Source organism: Botryllus schlosseri, chromosome 8, assembly GCF_051294905.1.
Source record: "Botryllus schlosseri isolate E-star chromosome 8, Bs_hap1, whole genome shotgun sequence".
Taxonomy (NCBI): Eukaryota; Metazoa; Chordata; class Ascidiacea; order Stolidobranchia; family Styelidae; genus Botryllus; species Botryllus schlosseri.
In genome coordinates, this window is record NC_137243.1 from 5534427 (window position 1) to 5552470 (window position 18044).

Below are 18044 nucleotides of genomic sequence, written 5' to 3' on the forward strand. Positions count from 1 at the left end.
TATGAGGATGTCGAACGACACGCATCTGTAGCGACCCTTTACTCTAACATCTACCTCGGCCTGGAGTGCCCGATGTCACAGTTCTTTTCGATGTTGATCTGTTTTTCAAGCCGCGGTTCTTTCTACTAGTTCTTTCCATTCCTTGTGAGTGCTTTCGTCAGCGGGTCTTTTTCTGTTTTTTTTTTGTCGCCGTAAGAACGGCAACGGCAGGGGAAGAGGAGATTAACCTCAGACGAGAATCGAGCCCGGTCCTGGTGGGCGCTTATCGTAACCACTACACTATCTCCCCCGCCGCAGTCGTAAACCACCGAGATAGCGACTAGTGGGGAGCTCGTGACAACCAGATATAAACATGCTGCCTGTCCCATCTCTTTTAGACGCGACGCTAAGGGATGGGTGCTTTGATTGCTTTCTTATCGGGAGACTTCGTCCATCAAAATTGGTACTACAGAGCGGGAAATCGTCGGCCTTCGCAGGAAACTATGCCTTTACTTCTATGCACGCGGATTCTACCCAAGTCACTAAATATACAACTGTATGCTTATTGTTCGCCTAGCAGATAATGGCCGTCCCTAATGCAACCTCAATATAGAACACACGCTCAGACACCCCTTGCAAATACACTTCCCAGCAGTCGCTAGCAAGTGACGATGTCGCGAACGCCTCTCCAAATGTTAGACTCGAACTCCCTATATTCTGAGTTCCATCCTGTCTACGCCGGGTATTCCGATTTGACCAGCGACGAACAAAGAACAGGCAACGGTAGTGTTCAGAAAATACGATATATATTTTTACAAAGTATAAAAGTAATTTTCAAAACGTACAATTCCAACACAGTGAACAGAAAATAACCAATATAGCAGTCGACAGAACCGTTCCCAAAAGCTGCCGTAAGGACGATCGGAAATCAGTTTACCGCCTCGGAAAAGTACCATGCAAGCCCACCGCTCAATCACACACGAAATACGCTTTTTTCGCCGCGAGATCACGATAAAATAAATAAATCGGAGAGAATCGACAAAAACTCGTTCAAAACGGCCCTCGTACGTTAAAGGCACCAAAGAAAAACGAAGTTCACTTGAATTTGTTGGAATGAGTTGGGTCAGTAACTGTCGTACCTAACTGGGTTAAACTTAGTAACACTGAGCATACGTACCGAGATTGGTCGACGGCGACCATACTGAAAGTGCCTCGCGGTATAATTCCATAAATACGTGCCCGCGCAAGATAGCGATGTGAGTTGCAAAACGTAGAATGCCAAGATAAAAAATACCAAACTACGGAGGCTATCGAAAGAGCATACTACTACGTACGCGCCTACACTTCTACAAGGAATAGTTCAGATCGTAGACAGAAAAAATACGCTTGGCAAGGCTATAGTAAAACAGGGAGAAGACACACGGAGTGTAGTGCAAATCACAGTCTTTCTGCTTCTTAGGCGTCGCGAAGTTCGAGTGCGACAGTTTCAATACTTTTTTACCATTGCGGGAGTGACGATAACCCCTGACGAGTGTCAGCATTTCTGTGAAGCCGTAATCAACCTGCAGGACTGTTACAATTCACTATGAAACAGGTCCAAAATATATCAAAATACCTCTAATGCGATCTATGTAACTAGAAAAGAAGGAACGCATTTGAATTTCCGTGTTATCCATACTGTTATGGGTCATAGTGAGCGATGCCCGAATCACTCTTGCCCTCGATTTAACCAGCCCTAATCGCGATAAGAATCGCTAAATCAGTGTAAGGTGCCCACAAATACGCTTGTCAATACTAAAAAGGGGGAACGACGCATTATCTCCAAGATACCACCCGCGCGGGTAGACCGCGGTAGCAAACACTGAGACGGAGACACACACACACACACACACACACACACGCGCTAACGTCATAAATATCAGTATCAGCATAGTTGTTCGTAGCCTTCATTCACTTTCAGCTGATCAGATCCAACACTTTCGACTTGAGGTCCTTGGCCTCGGCGTATTGCAGCAGGTCGTCGCCATGGCGCCGTGCAGCGCCTTTGTGAGCAGGGTCATTTCTCGTTTGAGCCTTATCGCGTGCTTTTGCGTGAGCAGGCTGGCCAGCACGGGCCAGACTTGTTGCTTCAGGGCTTGCGGCCTGCGCGAGTGCACGGTGCTTACCATGTCTGAAACGGATAACGGAGGTTTGATATGTTTTCTCGATAATCGAGCTGAATTTATAGAGGACTGAAGCTCTGGTCAGGATCAAGTGTTTCTAAGAGATGTACATTCAGAAATTTGGAACTTATTTTCTGGATGATGTCATAAAAAAGAGTTCATATATCACTTTAGGATTACATCACGATGGCTCAAGGGTTGTTGAAACTGTTTAAAAGTAGCCTACGGCTCGTTTCGGACAAGTTATATGAAAGCTACAGAGACTTAACAAATTTCGTTAACTTCCGATGGTCCAACACATGGCAGTACACTAGCGGTTATAGTAAACAGCAAAGTCGCATTTCCTTTAAAGGAAACCAGACAAATAAGGACAATGACGCTAGTTGTATAATGACGCTAGTTGTATAATGACGCTAGTGGTATTCAACGGGACTTCCGCTTAGCAGAAACTTTAAAAAGGCAGTACCAAATGTCGTTTCTGTTATGTTCTTGATCTTGTTTGAACAATAACTCAATAGGACGAGGTTGCAATAAGAAATCAGTATATTATACAGCAGAATAACTTTACGGCAGCGACACGATCCAGAGTGCAGTTAAATGAAAGACGACGAGACAACAGAACACAGGGTATAAATACAAGCACGACACACAAGGAAATAATGATTGGAGTTAATTACTAGTCCTATAGAAATTAGGAGACAATTAGGAAACAACACTGAACGTAAATGCACGAACATAACAGTTTCCAATATAACGTTTGAGTTGCATACGGTTGCTTTAGTTAAATTAATGGTTAATTTTGATTTCTGGAGATTCACCGCTCCACAAAATTTGTTTAGAAATTTCACCGGTCAGCGAGATCTAAAGGGCTGAGAACCACTGCACCAGACTAACTAGAGCACTTTTAAAACAATTGTTCCATCGCGAGCTGGTGACTAAGTACAGGTGAAACACTCTTGAAATGCCATCCGCAAACTTCCCTCGCTACAGCTTAGCGCGTCACATGGAATGACTGAGTACCGACTTAAATGCCCATAGTCCTTGGAGCAATATTTTGCATCGATTTTCACACCTAACACCTCCGTTTTTCTGCGGTATCCATTCTATTGAGGTAAAACTGCTAAAAGTTTGCCACTACGCCCCCCCCCCCCTTCAACAAACCTGCTTTTGGAAGCTACTTACTTCCGTATTTTCAAGACCTTCAACTTCTATAAGAGGAATTTTTGACACTTACAACTCTACTATAGCGTTACTTCTATACTTTTACTTGAGTGCGAACGCTGACTGCTTTAACAGACCCGAGTCTTACTTATTAATTATGGCGCTTCTTCGATATACGCCCCAGATCGAAACAGTGTTTCACATGTAACCAGCAAGTGCTTCACATGGACACGATGAAATTTTATAAACGTCAAAATAAATTGTTTTTTGCCTGTGGAGAGACGGATATTATGGTTGGATGTGGTCTAAGTTGGGGTTGGGGATATCAGGGTTGGGGGAGATTATGGTTGGGGGTAGGTGTATATTAGGGTTGTGTTAGGGTATTCCAGGTTTAGAGCTGGGGAGGGGGGATATTAGGGTTGGAGGCGGGTTAGGGTCAAAGTTGGTGTATCCCAAGATTAGGGTTGGGTGAGTGTGGAATATCGTGTCCCGCACTCCAAACCTATTCTTGCGTTACCCTAACCCTAACACAGCTCTAACCCTAACCCAACTCTAACCCTAACTCTAAACCCATCCCCTAACCCTAATATCCCCGGTTCTATACCAATACCGAGAAAACCATTACCGAGAATGGACATTACCGAGAACGCCATTACCGAGAATGGACATTACCGAGAATGGACATTACCGAGAATGGTCATTACCGAGAATGGACACCACCGAGAATGGACATTACCGAGAATGGCCAATGTCAAGAATATAGCTAACTGGGACTGACGTTGCCGAGAAATTAATACCTGAGCATCGCTACTGAATGTGGCAACGCCGTGATGCACTCACACGACCTGTGCATATGCATAACATGCCTGCATTGCATATATTGCATTCTCGGTAATGTCCATTCTCGGTGGTGTCCATTCTCGGCAATGTCCATTCTCTGTGGTGTCCATTCTCGGTAATGTCCATTCTCGGTGGTGTCCATTCTCGGTAATGGCATTCTCGGTAATGGTTTTCTCGGTATTGACCGGACACCAATATCCCCCCTCCCCGACCCTAATATCCCCCTCTCCTCCAACCCTAATATCCCCATTTCCTAACCCTAACACAGCTCTAACCCTAACTCTAAACCCATCCCCTGATATCCCCCCTCCCCGACCCTAATATCCCCCTCTCCTCCAACCCTAATATCCCCATTTCCTAACCCTAACCCTAAACCCATCCCCCAACCCTAATATCCCCCCTCCCCAACCCCAATATCCCCCTCTCCTCCAACCCTAATATCCCCCTTTCCCAACCCTAATATCCATCATTCCTCGAACCCTAATATCCCCCTCTCCAACTCTAATATCCCCTCTACTCAACCCTAAAATCCTCCCTCCCCAGTCCTAATATCCCCCTCTCCTCCAACCATAACATCCCCCTACCACAACAAAGGCAAAAAACAATTTATTTTGACGTTTATAAATTTTATTGTGTTCATGTGAAACATTTGTTGGTGTCATGGGGAGCACTGTTTCGATCTGGGGCGTATATCGAAGAAGCGCCTTAATTATTATTCTACGCTTTAGACTTGCACATTATTTTGATGTAACGACACCACCGCGTCTATGGATGTTCCATTGTTCTCGAAATATGACAGCACAGGACTAGGCCTAACTGCGGACATTGTCAAGTAACTTACCGGCGAGCTTTTCGATCGATACTTGCTTCGTTTTGCCTTGGGAGTACATCGCACAGTGGATAAATTCCGGCAGTAACGTCATGTGGTCTGAAAAACACAAAGTCTTGCTAATATATACTGGTGCAAAGCGCTTGGTTCACATAGCCGGAATCGTGGCAACATAAAACATGAGACAATGCAGTATGGGTAATAGAAAAAATGTAATCGCACTTCAAACGTAACAAGCAAATAGTCTGAACCGAACAGCAACATTAATAGAGATTGTTACCATCAGTCATTTAATGCCAGTTTCTAAGATGCATCTCGCAATATTGACCCACTTTTGATATGATCTAATTCAGTAATAACTGCCTGGCCGATGTTAACCACGACAAGGAAATCTTGAATATTCACCACAAACCACAATCATAAAAAAGTATCAGAATCTCACCGATATGCGCGAGCATAAGCTCGACCGCCCGTACGGCGAGCTGGGCAGTGTTCTGCTGCTTTGACACCAGCAGTTTACCAGAGATGAGCGGATTTGAAATTTCTATGTCCTAATCCAATCCAAATCCGAACCTTCAAATCCAAATCCAAATCCCAATCCATAACTTTTTCATATTCAAGTCCGTGTCCAATCCTAATCCGATTCCAACTGGAAATTCAGAAAAAAAAACTAATTTATGTAATGGAGGGATTCGAAAATTTCCCTTCACAACCAACGATTCACTTGATTCAAGATAACGTAGTAACCATAAGTACATTAATAACTGATCTGAATAAAGTTTGTCGCCATTCGCTCCACACTGTGAATAGGGAACTCCCAAAAGTGTCGAGATGGCTCCAAGCAAACAAACTAAGTTTGAATGCAGATAAGACCGAGATGCTCGTTTTAAATAATGCCAGTCATAATTTCACTGTGAACATCAATCATAAACAAATCTCAATATGTGACTCAGCAAAATATCTCGGCGTCACCATTGATTCCAAATTGTCTTGGAAGCAGCATATTGAATGCACAATATCAAAACTAGCTCGGTGTGTGGGAATAATGACCCGTCTCCAATCTTTGGTTTCCAGATCAGTACTACGAACCATCTACTTCTCTCTTTTCCACTCGCATCTGCAATATGGAATCGTAGTATGGGGAAATGCATGTACAACATTTTTGTGCAGAATTCGAACCCTGCAAAACCGTGCGATACGGCTGATCTCATCTGTACCTTTACGTACCAATTTATCGCTTTACTACCGTAAGCATCGAATTTTGCGAGTTGATGAACTGTATCGCTTCGAAGTATCAAAAGTTGTTCACAAATATTTTTCCAATAGTCTCCCTCCTGTGTTTGATGACTTTTTCATACCTGCTAAACATGTCCATTCCCATTACACGAGATCTTCGTCTAAAGGAAACGTCTAATTACCCCAACCCAATAGCAACCTAACTAAGAGATCTATCGACTACTCGGGACCTATCATCTGGAATGCATTACCATCACATATCCGTGAATTGCCTTATAATAGATTCAAAAAAGCCCTACTTGATCACCTCTTGTCGTTACACTAACACTGTTGCCCTACCTCGCCCAGACATTGCTTCATTGATCATTTGTTACCATTGTTTAATTTTTTTTCTATTTTCCTTTCGTAACTAAACATTTTTTTACAGCCAGACTGTTCTGAGTCAAGTGTACCTGTTTGATGCTGGTGTGATCAGACTAGATGACCTTCACGGTCTTATCGATCATTCCTATCTAATACTGAATACTGTGCACGCATATTTTCTGTACCACCATCACTGCCGTTTGTTATGTATTTTGGTTCGATGAAAATAAAGACTCTCTCTCTCTCTCTCTCACGACATTTCAATCTCCCAGAAAATAGGTAAATCCAATCCAAATCCTAATCCGTTCTGAAAAAAATGTCTAATCCAAATCCAATCCAAATCCGACAAAATTTCACAAATCCTGTTTTTTCAAAACCTAATCCTAATCCATGCTCATCTCTGCAGTTTACACACGGTGCGCACGAGTTCGGACGTGGCCAAAGACTGCCGAGCTCCGGCAGCAGTTCGATCGTAGTCTGCAAGCCGAGCGTGTTGATTTTCGGGTTCGCGGTCGCAAGCAGAGATTGCAAGCCGTCTGATATCTGGAAACAAACGAGTAAATAATAACGGTTGGTTGTAGGTCTACACTACACCAGTGGTTCCCTACCGAGGCGAATTTCCCCCTTGGGGGAATTTTGAAGTTTTCAGGGGGGAATCTGGCTTTAGGGTTGTATCCGAAGATACACTGGGTTCACAAGGTTTTTAGATTTTTATGGAAGAAGTGTTGCGTATGAAACTCGTTCTTTATAATCGTGCGTTTCTTTGGCGGATTTTAAGCTAAATGTGTATGTTTAAATCCCTTCTGTAGATATTACACCCCCTGATAAAGTGAGGCTCGCGAGACGATTTCATCCTCACCCTCATCATTGGTTTATTAGCAATTTTTATCAGTTCAATACACCACAAAAATGCGACACAACTAAATAGGAAGGTGTCGACTCGACTTGGAGTAGTCTATGGAATCAGATACCCACCTTGGCCTAGCTAGGCGATGTAAAGAGGAGGCATGCACACTGAATGAAAAGTGGAAGATAGTGTAGGAAAGTAAAGGACGTAGTTTATTTTTGTCCTTGATGTTTTTGCGGCATATACACCGACTCATGATACGCATACACACGATCTGTGCATATGCATACCATGAGTGCATGATGTGCATATTGTAGTTGACTCTGTCAACGTGAATTGGACTTTAGCGTATTATTAGGACTATCATGTGTGGCCAACATACATTGTATCTTACATCTTGTAACTCAGTGGTTCTTAACCTTTTTTCCTCCAGCGCCCCCTTTCAAAAATTATCGTGCTCCAGCGCCCCCCAACCTCATATTGTTACGAATGTAATAAAGACAATGAGTAAGAGGGAGGGCCGTAACAGCACTTCGTCAACCCCCTAAAAACGATTGCCTTGCGCACCCATAGCGTGATAAACCAAACTTCTGAGGACTTCGCCCCCAAGAACCCCGTAGCGTGATTTCGATGGTCAGCAAAGTTTGTGTGGCCTGGTCGCCCTAGGTACCAAAATTTTCTATAATGCAAGAATTAATAGGTGGTAGTTACATATATAAGCCGCTATAAACTTTTTATCCTCTCAGCCCACGAAATCAGATTTACCAGTAGCGCTGAGTGAGCTGTTGTATGGGAAAATAAAGGCCACGTAATTAATACTTAAACATATTTGGGAGTGCCCGTAGGTACAATTAATTCGTTACTAGGGACGTAACAGCACTTCGTCAGCCCCCAAAAAAACGTTGGTCTTGGACCCCCATCGGGTGATACACCAAACTTCCGGGGTCTTCGCCCCCAGACCCCCCCTTCTGCTATCCGCTATTTGCTGATACTAGTCATCTACATTGGGTGTCCACTGTCCATTTACTGAGCCAGCTATTCTAATCTAGACGCGCGAAGCGCGAAAAGTTTCAGTAATTAATGATTGAATTGGTCAATATAATCGGGAATTGCATGTATATTGATATCAATTTTTATGCTCTCTCTTCTCACGGAAACAGATTTACAGGTAGAGCTGAGTGATGTGTGATTGAAAAGGTAGGACCCCTCAATAATAATTATACATCTTCAGGCGTATACCCGTTGGCAGGAACGAAACGTCACTTCGTCAGGCCCGCCGAAAAAACTTGGGTCTTGGGCTCCCGTAGGGTGATAAACCGACCGCCCCCATCACGTTGTTCGCTTTTGCCACGAAATCAGCTGTACTGTTAGCGAGCCAGTGCGAAGCGCGAAAACTTTCGATAATTCAAGATAAAATCGGTCAGTAAGATCGGAAATTGCATATAAATTGCTATCAATTCCTTCTCCTCTCTGCTCACGTTACCAGATTTACCGGCAGAGCTGAGTGAGGTGCAATGTTCCCTCTAAGCTGCGCACGTGCGCAGTGCTGACACGGTCTCTGCGCACAGAAAATCTACGTTGCGCACAACAAATCCGAAGTTATGACCTTTTTTTAGCCGTTACGCACTGTTGTCCAAGGGTCTGTGCAGTGAGTTGTTGAGTGTGCGCAGACTCATCAAAACGTAGAGCGAACATTGTGAGGTGTATTGGAAGCTGTAACTAATAATTAAACATATTCGGGCGGGTGAACCCGTTGGTATGACTTCGTTGCATGATGTTATTTCGTGACCTCCTGTCTGCTATATCAAAAAATATAGAATCGCCCAACAGGGATATCGCCCAACAGGGATATCGCCCAACAGGAATATCTAGTTTTAGATATCCCTGCCGCCCAATCGTACTAAACTAAAAGACGCACACGATTTCAAATTGGTATTTCTTCACTGGCATATAATTTTTCCCCACCAGATGGAATTCCTCTTCTGGGGTTCAGATTGCCAAGACAGGAACATTCGGTGCCAGTCATTTAGGCGCCCATGGACAATTAAACCTATATGTCTTTTGTAGGCTATATATAACGAAGTTTTCGGTGTTAATTTGCTCTGAATACTCATTAAGGATATGTCCTACCACCACATCATCTACTGCGAAGCCATTTTTCTCCAGCGCCCCCATACCGCCCCCCTGAGCCCAGCGCCCCCCATTTTGCCCCCTGAGCGTTTCCGCCCCCTTCAAAATCGCCAGCGCCCCTTGGGGGGCGCTGGAGGCAAGGTTAAGAACCACTGTTGTAACTAGTGTGTGATTATCTCTTACTACTATCTCTCTCTCTAATAGTTTTCCTAAACGCATGAGCGATCTCCTCTTCTTGTTGTTGTGATTGTGCGACGTGCGTGCATTACCCATGTCTTGTGAGTTGTTGGAGCAATAGGGATTAGGCTAGTCGATGCAACTGTTCTTTGTATTTCAGTTTGATCATTTATTACGGTATTTAACCTATGAATATATGCAAAGTTGCACATGATCAAACTTAATACGGATTAACCATGCCGAAGCTTTCTTGCCCAATCCAAGACTGCAATTATGAGACTGAATCCGAAGATACGGCCGGCGCCGCCACACAGCTCTCTATCCATGCTACAATCCACACAACAGGTCCTCATGTCTCGCGTTCGAGACCCCCCGTCATGGAACGACCCGTCATTTCGCGTGGCTCCACGGCCGAGGAATGGCAAATATTCCTCAGAAAATAGGACGATTTTAAAAAAGTGACCGAGATACCCGACAAGCTAATCAAGAGCCACCTTTGGCAATGCTGCGAGATAACTTTATCGAACGACCTCTTCAAACAAGTCGGTGACTTCAATCAGGTCAGTGAAGGTGATATGCTGAAAGCTACGGTATCAAATCTCTAGCAGTTGTCAAAATCGCCACAAGCATGCGCATGCGCACCGTTGCTCTATTTTCGGCCCAGCAGGATCAAGGGCAATCCTTTAGTGCATTTCTGGCCGAAGTTAAATCGTCCGCAAGAATTTGCTCGTTCCAAATGACTTGTACCAAGCATGACTGCACCCAAGTCAACGACTTTTCTGATAGAATTGTTAAGCATATTGTCATCGCTGGCCTGGCTGATGATGAGGTTCGGCGGCAAGTCCTTGGTGTTGCAAATCTCGATGCAAAATCGCTAGACGAAACGGTCCAGATTATTGAAAACAAGGAACTGGCGCTCCGTGCCACCTCCTCCCAGATGAGAAATCAGCATGACTCTAGTGTCGCAGCCAGCAGGTCAACTGGCACGCCTTCGCCCGATCTCTCCCAAGTCGTCAAATGTAGCAAATGCGGCAATGTCATGAAGAAGTATACATTCTTGCATGGGAAGTTTGGTAAGCCGAGGTTGCGCGAGTTTAAACAATGTCTAGCCTGCTGGAGAAAAAGCAAACAATCGGAGACTCCTAGTACTGGCACTGCTTCTGGTATCGATATCGCTTCAGTATCGAACCGTACCAATAACACTGTCGAGTCTCATGCTTCGGAAGTCATATTGGACCACCACATTTTCGATGGCACATACGGTTGGTTGCTGAAAGACTGCAAGGCACAACCGACCATTGATCTTTTGGTCTCCACCCTGCAAGCCAATTATGCCCAGTTCAATATCCAGCGTCCCAAAATATCGCCCAAGAAGATAAAGACGATATCGGACACTGGTGCACAATCATCCTTGATGGGATTGAAACTGTTTCGAGCATGCGGCTTCCAAGACCAGCATCTCATCCCGGTGAAGAAACGCATGGTTGCAGCTAATGATGAATGTATCCACATCTTGGGCGCGGTGTTTCTGCGACTTTCGGGTGCAGCAGTTTCTGGCGATGTCATAGAAACCGCTGAGATGGTATACATTACTGATTCTACGAAACTCTTCTACCTTAGTCGAGATGCCATGCAGAAGTTGGGCATCATTGGGCCCGATTTTCCTCAAATTGGGGCAGCGGCACTCCACGCGACACGAGAGTCAACCCTTGAGGGTAACCCGCATCAAACATGTAGCTGCCCACGGAGGTCCACGCCTCCTCCACGCCCCCAGCAGCTGCCATTCCAGCCTTGTGCGGAGAATGTTGATAAAATGAAGCAGTGGTTACTTGAGAGGTATGCATCATCCACATTCAACAAGTGCAAACACAGCCCACTACCAACCATGACTGGGCCGCCTATTTCCATTCATATCGATCCGTCAGCGACACCGACTGCAGTCCACACACCGGCTCCCATTCCACTTCATTGGAAAGAGGAAATTGAGAAGCAGTTGGAGGCGGACGTAAAATTAGGGGTGATTGAAAAAGTGGAGCCGAACACGCCAACGACCTGGTGTCATAGGGCCATATGGGTCCGCAAGGCAGATGGCAGCCCGAGGAGAGTTGTTGACTTCCAATCGCTGAACCGCTTCTGCTCTCGAGAAACACACCATGTTGTGCCTCCTTTCAAACAAGCACGCTCGATACCTCCAAACACTTACAGGTCTGTCACAGATGCCTGGAATGGTTACCATTCCGTGCCCGTGCGTGAAGAGGATAGACACCTCCTGACATTCATCACTGAGTTCGGGAGATATCGGTATAGAGTGGCCCCGCAGGGATACCTGGCCAGTGGCGATGGGTACGCTTACCGCTACGACAGCATCATTGCCGACACACCACGCAAAACGAAGTGCGTGGACGACACGGTTATCTGGGACGATGACCTTGCCACGCACTGGTGGAGAATGATTGACTATCTAGAATTAATGGGCCGTGAAGGTATTATCCTAAACGCCTCCAAGTTCCAGTTCTGCCGCAGACACATCGAGTTCGCCGGTTTCGAAATTACTGCCGAGAATGTTCGCCCTCTGCCCAAATACTTAGAAGCAATACAGTGCTTCCCACGGCCAACAAAAATAGCAGATATACGTGCATGGTTTGGGCTGCTCAACCAGGTATCCCATTATGGCCGGCTTTCTACCATTATGGCACCATTCAAACCGTTACTAAGCACGAAAACTCCATTTTGCTGGACTTCCGAACTTGATGATGCATTCGCAAACTCCAAGCTCGAGCTCATCAACGCTATCAAAGATGGAGTAAGTATCTTTGACCCCACTAGAAGAACGTGCCTGACCCCGGACTGGTCAAGGTCTGGCATTGGCTACTGGCTGCGACAGAAGTACTGCAAATGCGCTTCCTTGACCCCTGACTGTTGCGTCTATGGGTGGAAAATCACTCTCGCTGGCTCAAGGTTCCTCCGATCCGCCGAACAACGTTATTGTTCTATAGAGGGCGAGGCGCTTGGAATCGCATGGGCATTGGAAGATACGAAGTTCTTCACCCTCGGATGTGACGATCTCATCATCTGCACTGACCACAAACCTTTGGTAAAAATCTTTGGGGACCGCTCCCTTGATGAAATTACTAACACAAGGATTTTTCGTCTGAAGCAGCGCACATTGTCATGGCGCTTCCGTGTCATCCATGTTCCTGGCAAACTCATTCCTGCATCTGATTCATTCTCCAGGCACCCTGCTTCCTCGACTCCAGTGGATGACATGCCATTGGACCACTGCGACAGTATCGTGGCTGCTCATGAGGACACCAATCTGATTGAAATCAGCATCGTGGCCGCCTCCCGAGCATCATTGAATGCCATTGAAGTTGTCTCCTGGGACGATGTAAAGCGCAGTACTGCATACGATCCTGTCCTCAGTGAGTTGAAAAACACATCATCTCAGGATTCCCAGACAAATCGGACAAACTGCCTTTTCAACTACAATCATATTGGCGGTACCGCGACAACCTTTCGATCGTAGACGATGTTGTCATGTATAATGACCGGATTGTCGTTCCCCCGCCGCTGCGAGGGGTTATCTGTGAAATCTTACACTCGACACACCAAGGGACTGCTGCCATGTCACAGAGGGCGCAGGCCACAGTATTTTGGCCTGGGATGACTGAGTGTATAGCACGTACACGAGCACGTTGTGACAACTGCAGTAAAATGGCACCGAGTCAAGCATACATGCCTCCGGCCGAGCCATTCATACCGACCTACCCTTTCCAAGCTGTTGCCGCTGATTATTGCACTGCCGCAGGCCACCACTATTTAGTCGTTGTTGACCGCTTCAGCAACTGGCCAGAGATATTCCATGTGAAGCACGGTGGGCAAACGTCTGGAGCCCTCGGACTCCAAGATGCATTACGAAATTACTTCGGCACGTTTGGTGTGGCCGAAGAACTTAGCAGTGACGGGGGACCCGAATTTGCTGCGCACAGCACTCGGGAATTTTTTCGAAAATGGGGGGTGCGCCACAGGCTGTCGTCGGCCTACCACTCCAGGTCAAATGGCCGCAGTGAAATCGATGAAACGACTCCTTCTCGGCAACATTTTGCAGGATGGCAGCATCCGGACCGATGCAATTACTCGGGCATTGCTACAGTTTCGCAATTGCCCCGACCCCGCGAATGGACTCTCCCCTGCAGAATTAGTATTTGGCAGGACTTTGAAAGACGCGTTGCCGATCAAAGCATGGGTCCCAGTTTTCACCCAGCGCAACATCAGGCCATTATGGAGGAACCTCTGGCAGAGTCGCGAGCACACGTTACGTACCAGATTTGCGAAGCAGCTGGAATCTCTGTCGTTGAACACTAAGCCATTATCACCGCTTCTTGAACGTGATGTCTGTCGCATTCAAAACCAAAACGGTCGTTATCCCCTTCGCTGGGACAGAACCGGCACTGTGGTTCAGTGCCGGGACCATGACCAGTACCTCGTGAAAGTGGACGGTTCCGGCAGATTGACGCTGCGTAACAGGAAATTTCTACGCAAGATTGAGCCGTACTTCCCGAACCAAAAGCACACATATTTTCGGCCAACGGTCTCGTCTCCCGGCACAGCTACGTCACCTCAAGTCGTGTCGCCACCCGCTCTAAGTGGACAGTCAAATGAGGTAGACCCTGGCGTGCTGAGATCCACCGAATCGAGTGCAGAAGATCATCTACCAGTTGAAGTACCGATCGACGACACTAGTGTTGCCGCACCGTCTAATGATAGACGCCAGCGCTCGGGCAGAAACGTTACTCCGCCAGTATGGCACAAGGACTACGTTATTGGGGCACAAATTTTATGTTGATTCCCGCTTCAATCGCCATTAGAGTATTTGGTTGGACGTTCTCTACACGCTGTATTTTGAACTCCTCACTCAATGCTCGTTGATTTCGTTAGGAGTTGGGGGGATGTGTGATTATCTCTTACTACTATCTCTCTCTCTAATAGTTTCCCTAAACGCATGAGCGATCTCGTCTTCTTGTTGCTGTGATTGTGCGACGTGCGTGCATGTATATATTAGCACCCACGTCTTGTGAGTTGTTGGAGCAATAGGGATTAGGCTAGTCGATGCAACTGTTCTTTGTATTTCAGTTTGATCATTTATTACGGTATTTAACCTATGAATAAATGCAAAGTTGCACAACTAGTCGAAGCCGGTATCGTTTTTGTGTATTGCGCAAGTTTTAGAAAGATATCCCTGGCCCTTTTAGTGTCGCGAGTATTTCGTGATCCGCATTCCTATTGGCTAAATACTTCATGACGTTTTCCGCAATTCGTTTCCCTCATTGGCTAACCGTTACAACCATTGTTTCGCACTATACTGTAGTATAAACTCGATCGTTTGATCTCGTGATGCCAGACTCATTTAACCGCTACTAGTACGAACGTCTCTCTTGTCTTTTCTTGTCGTTTCCACGTGTATTGCCACGCAAATACATTCGTGTCAGAGAACTTTGCTGTGAATTGAAGAGCTTGCAACACTATACGGACATTAGGACAACCTAGGACCACACTACTGCTGCAATATGCCGCTGGACAAGGAAGTGCAGATATAGCCTTTGCGGCTTTCTAAGTCATGCACCACCCCTCCATGCTATCCCAGTAATGCATGAGCGCCAAGCAGGAAAGTCATGGATACCAGTGTTACTAATCAGGTCTTTGGTCTGACCCGGCCGGGGTCGAACCCACGACCTACCGATCAAGAAGCCGGACGCTTCACTAAGCGACAAGGGCCCGTGACAGCCTCTCGACCAAATTGCTATTAAGCAGGAAAAAGCCAAGCCGAATTCAGCACAAGGTCCCTGATTAAAACATTTACCTTTTTAGGCCAACGTGAAAAACATACCAAATCAATCGATTCAACTGAAGGCCATAGCAAGCGAACTCGGTGATTTATTTTTCGTCAGCGGCTACCCGACCGGTAAAATTTAGCTTTACCTTACCGAAGTGTAGTGCGGTCCGCATTCGACATAGTTCGCACATATCTGAATATGTTTGGCTATATGTTGCTCAGTCAACAAATGGTTGTGCGTTAAAAAGCACCTTTTCTTAGTCACAGACAACTTTTTCATATGAGGGAATTTTAGCTCAAATATCGGCGAAGGGGTCCACGAGACGAAAAAGGTTGGAAACTACTGCACTACACCATGAATGCTTGACTTGACACCTTTTGTGCATGTGAATTAGCCTATAAACATCTTATCCAATCCGATTTCAGGAATACAACTCACTATTTGCATTTCAAATCTAAACTTGATATTAGTGTCTATGACGACATAAAGTATGCGACTTTTAAATCTAGAATTTCTCATTCCCTGTGATGTCATAATATGCATAGGTTCAAATTGAAAATATTTTTGTGTTGCTCTTTTTGCATTACTTTCGCTTTGACACCTGATGAAGGAGCGGCGCTCCGAAAGCTCGTGTAACTAATAAAGTTATATTCATTCGCAAGTGTGAAAGCTACCAAAGGTCATACGTTTCTATTTCTACTTGAGTACCTATGTTAAGTACTTTGACCACCTCTGATGACGTCACAATGGTTATAGCTATGATCCAACAGCAAGGAATACGTCACAGGACAGGCTGTTTTAGGACTGAAATGTAAAATCTGAAATCACAGATTGTAAAAAATCTTGACGTGATAGGAAAAAAGCGACTTCATATTCGTAATCAGCGTACGAAAATTGACTTACTAGTCATCATTTTGGCAAAAAAAATCATGTCGACCAGTCTTCTGCATGAATGAATCAGTCAAGAATAATGGTAATATTGCTTTAAATTTTTCATCCCATCTGCTCACGTAATCAGATTTACCGGTACCGCTGATTGGGGTGTTGTGTTGGAAAATGTAGGACGCGTAATTAATAATTAAACATGTTCGGACGGGCCCGTTGGTACCATTACTTCGTTACATGTTGTTATTTATATGACCTCCTGTCCGCTACATAGTGAAAAGATATTGAAATTGAATTAAAGTACTAAACCAAACGAATCACACGATTCAAAAGGGGTATTTCTTCACTGGCAAATAATATTTTTCTGAGGGATGTTATTTGTCCTGTGGGCTTCAGATTGCATTTAAGAGCCATTTAAGCACATATGGACAATAAGACATATTTATATAGAAGTCTACAGTCAACATAAGGGCAATCCTTTTCGACAAAGGTTTTCTCGCTGACGATCATTTAGGCACACTTCTCGGAGTTCCATATTGGCTCAAACTTCAATGTCTTTGTGCATCCGGGCGTCGTAATGGCTGAAGCCGAAATGCGTATTTCTATTTTCTCTAAATCATGCGTATTTTTTCGTGGGGGAAGGGTACCCAATATTCAATAATTTGGCAACATTAAATCACGCCCAGCGCGTCAAATCAATGTTGTCATAACAATCATCGGGTACGGGCTCATACCATGTGGTTCGAATCGAACCAGATGTGCATTATGCACATGCACATCCCGAATTCACATCTGTGATTGGCAAAACAGGGCAATTAATTGTTGGGGTTTGTTTTAGTGCTTTGTGTGACTAGTAAATCAACTGAGAATGTGATAGAGATATCTGCTCACACTCTATTTAGTACTATACCCAATTACTAATTTTAACATGAATGTATTCCAAACAAAGCAACAATATATTATATAACGTTAATGTGAGGTTGTGCGCTACAACACTAAATATTATCACCTTTATAATATGACGAAGAAATATTCTGACGATTTAATTTTGTAGCTCTCAAATACAAGTATATTTAGTTAATCATTTTTCTACACAGCTTCAAAGCATATTTACTGTAAAATGGGATCTCTCTCAGAAGTGATATACAGTGCCTCTTTCTTCAATTTCCATACGCTGTTCGCTGTAATACCTAGAATATCTAGTTCGAAACATTTTGTAGCGCAATTCATTGTACATGAAAACAAATGTAGCAAACATCGTCGCGGAGCGCGAATAAAAAATCCGAGATTTGACATGTCTAGTCGAAAGTTGATTTGCACTGGAAACTCATTAATGATATGTCCTCAACTGCGAAGCCATTTTTCTTCAGCGCTCTCCATACCGCCCCTGAGCCCAGCGCCCTCATATCGCCTCCTGGGCGTTTCGGGATCATTGAGAATCCAAATCGCCCCTTGGAGGGGGCTGGAGGCAAGGTTAAGAACCACTGTTTTATAGATAACTTCATGCGATACTGGGATGTTACAAGAGATGGTGAGAATATTTTAAACAATGCTGATGAGCAATTGAGCATATATATTACACGCTACAAGCCATAACGGTA

The 18044-nt window shown here is 44.9% G+C and overlaps 2 protein-coding genes across 2 annotated transcripts in view; both read right to left on the minus strand.

The window, feature by feature from the left end:
* Positions 1 to 1454: 1454 nt before the first annotated feature.
* LOC145443968 (TOG array regulator of axonemal microtubules protein 1-like) overlaps positions 1455 to 18044 on the minus strand; it is a 106822-nt gene continuing 90232 nt past the window's right edge. Inside the window, exon 28 of the transcript XR_013916578.1 lies at positions 1455 to 1656. The gene's annotated coding sequence lies outside the window, so the exon portion shown is untranslated. The remainder of the gene's footprint in view (positions 1657 to 18044) is intronic.
* LOC145443983 (TOG array regulator of axonemal microtubules protein 1-like) lies at positions 1655 to 7112 on the minus strand. Its single transcript, XM_080321887.1, has 4 exons — positions 6973 to 7112; positions 5414 to 5482; positions 4984 to 5070; positions 1655 to 2149 (listed from the first exon to the last, which is right to left on the minus strand). The coding sequence occupies exons 2-4, from the start codon at positions 5427 to 5429 to the stop codon at positions 1944 to 1946; spliced, it is 309 nt and encodes a 102-aa protein (XP_080178013.1). The 5' UTR covers positions 5430 to 5482; positions 6973 to 7112; the 3' UTR covers positions 1655 to 1943.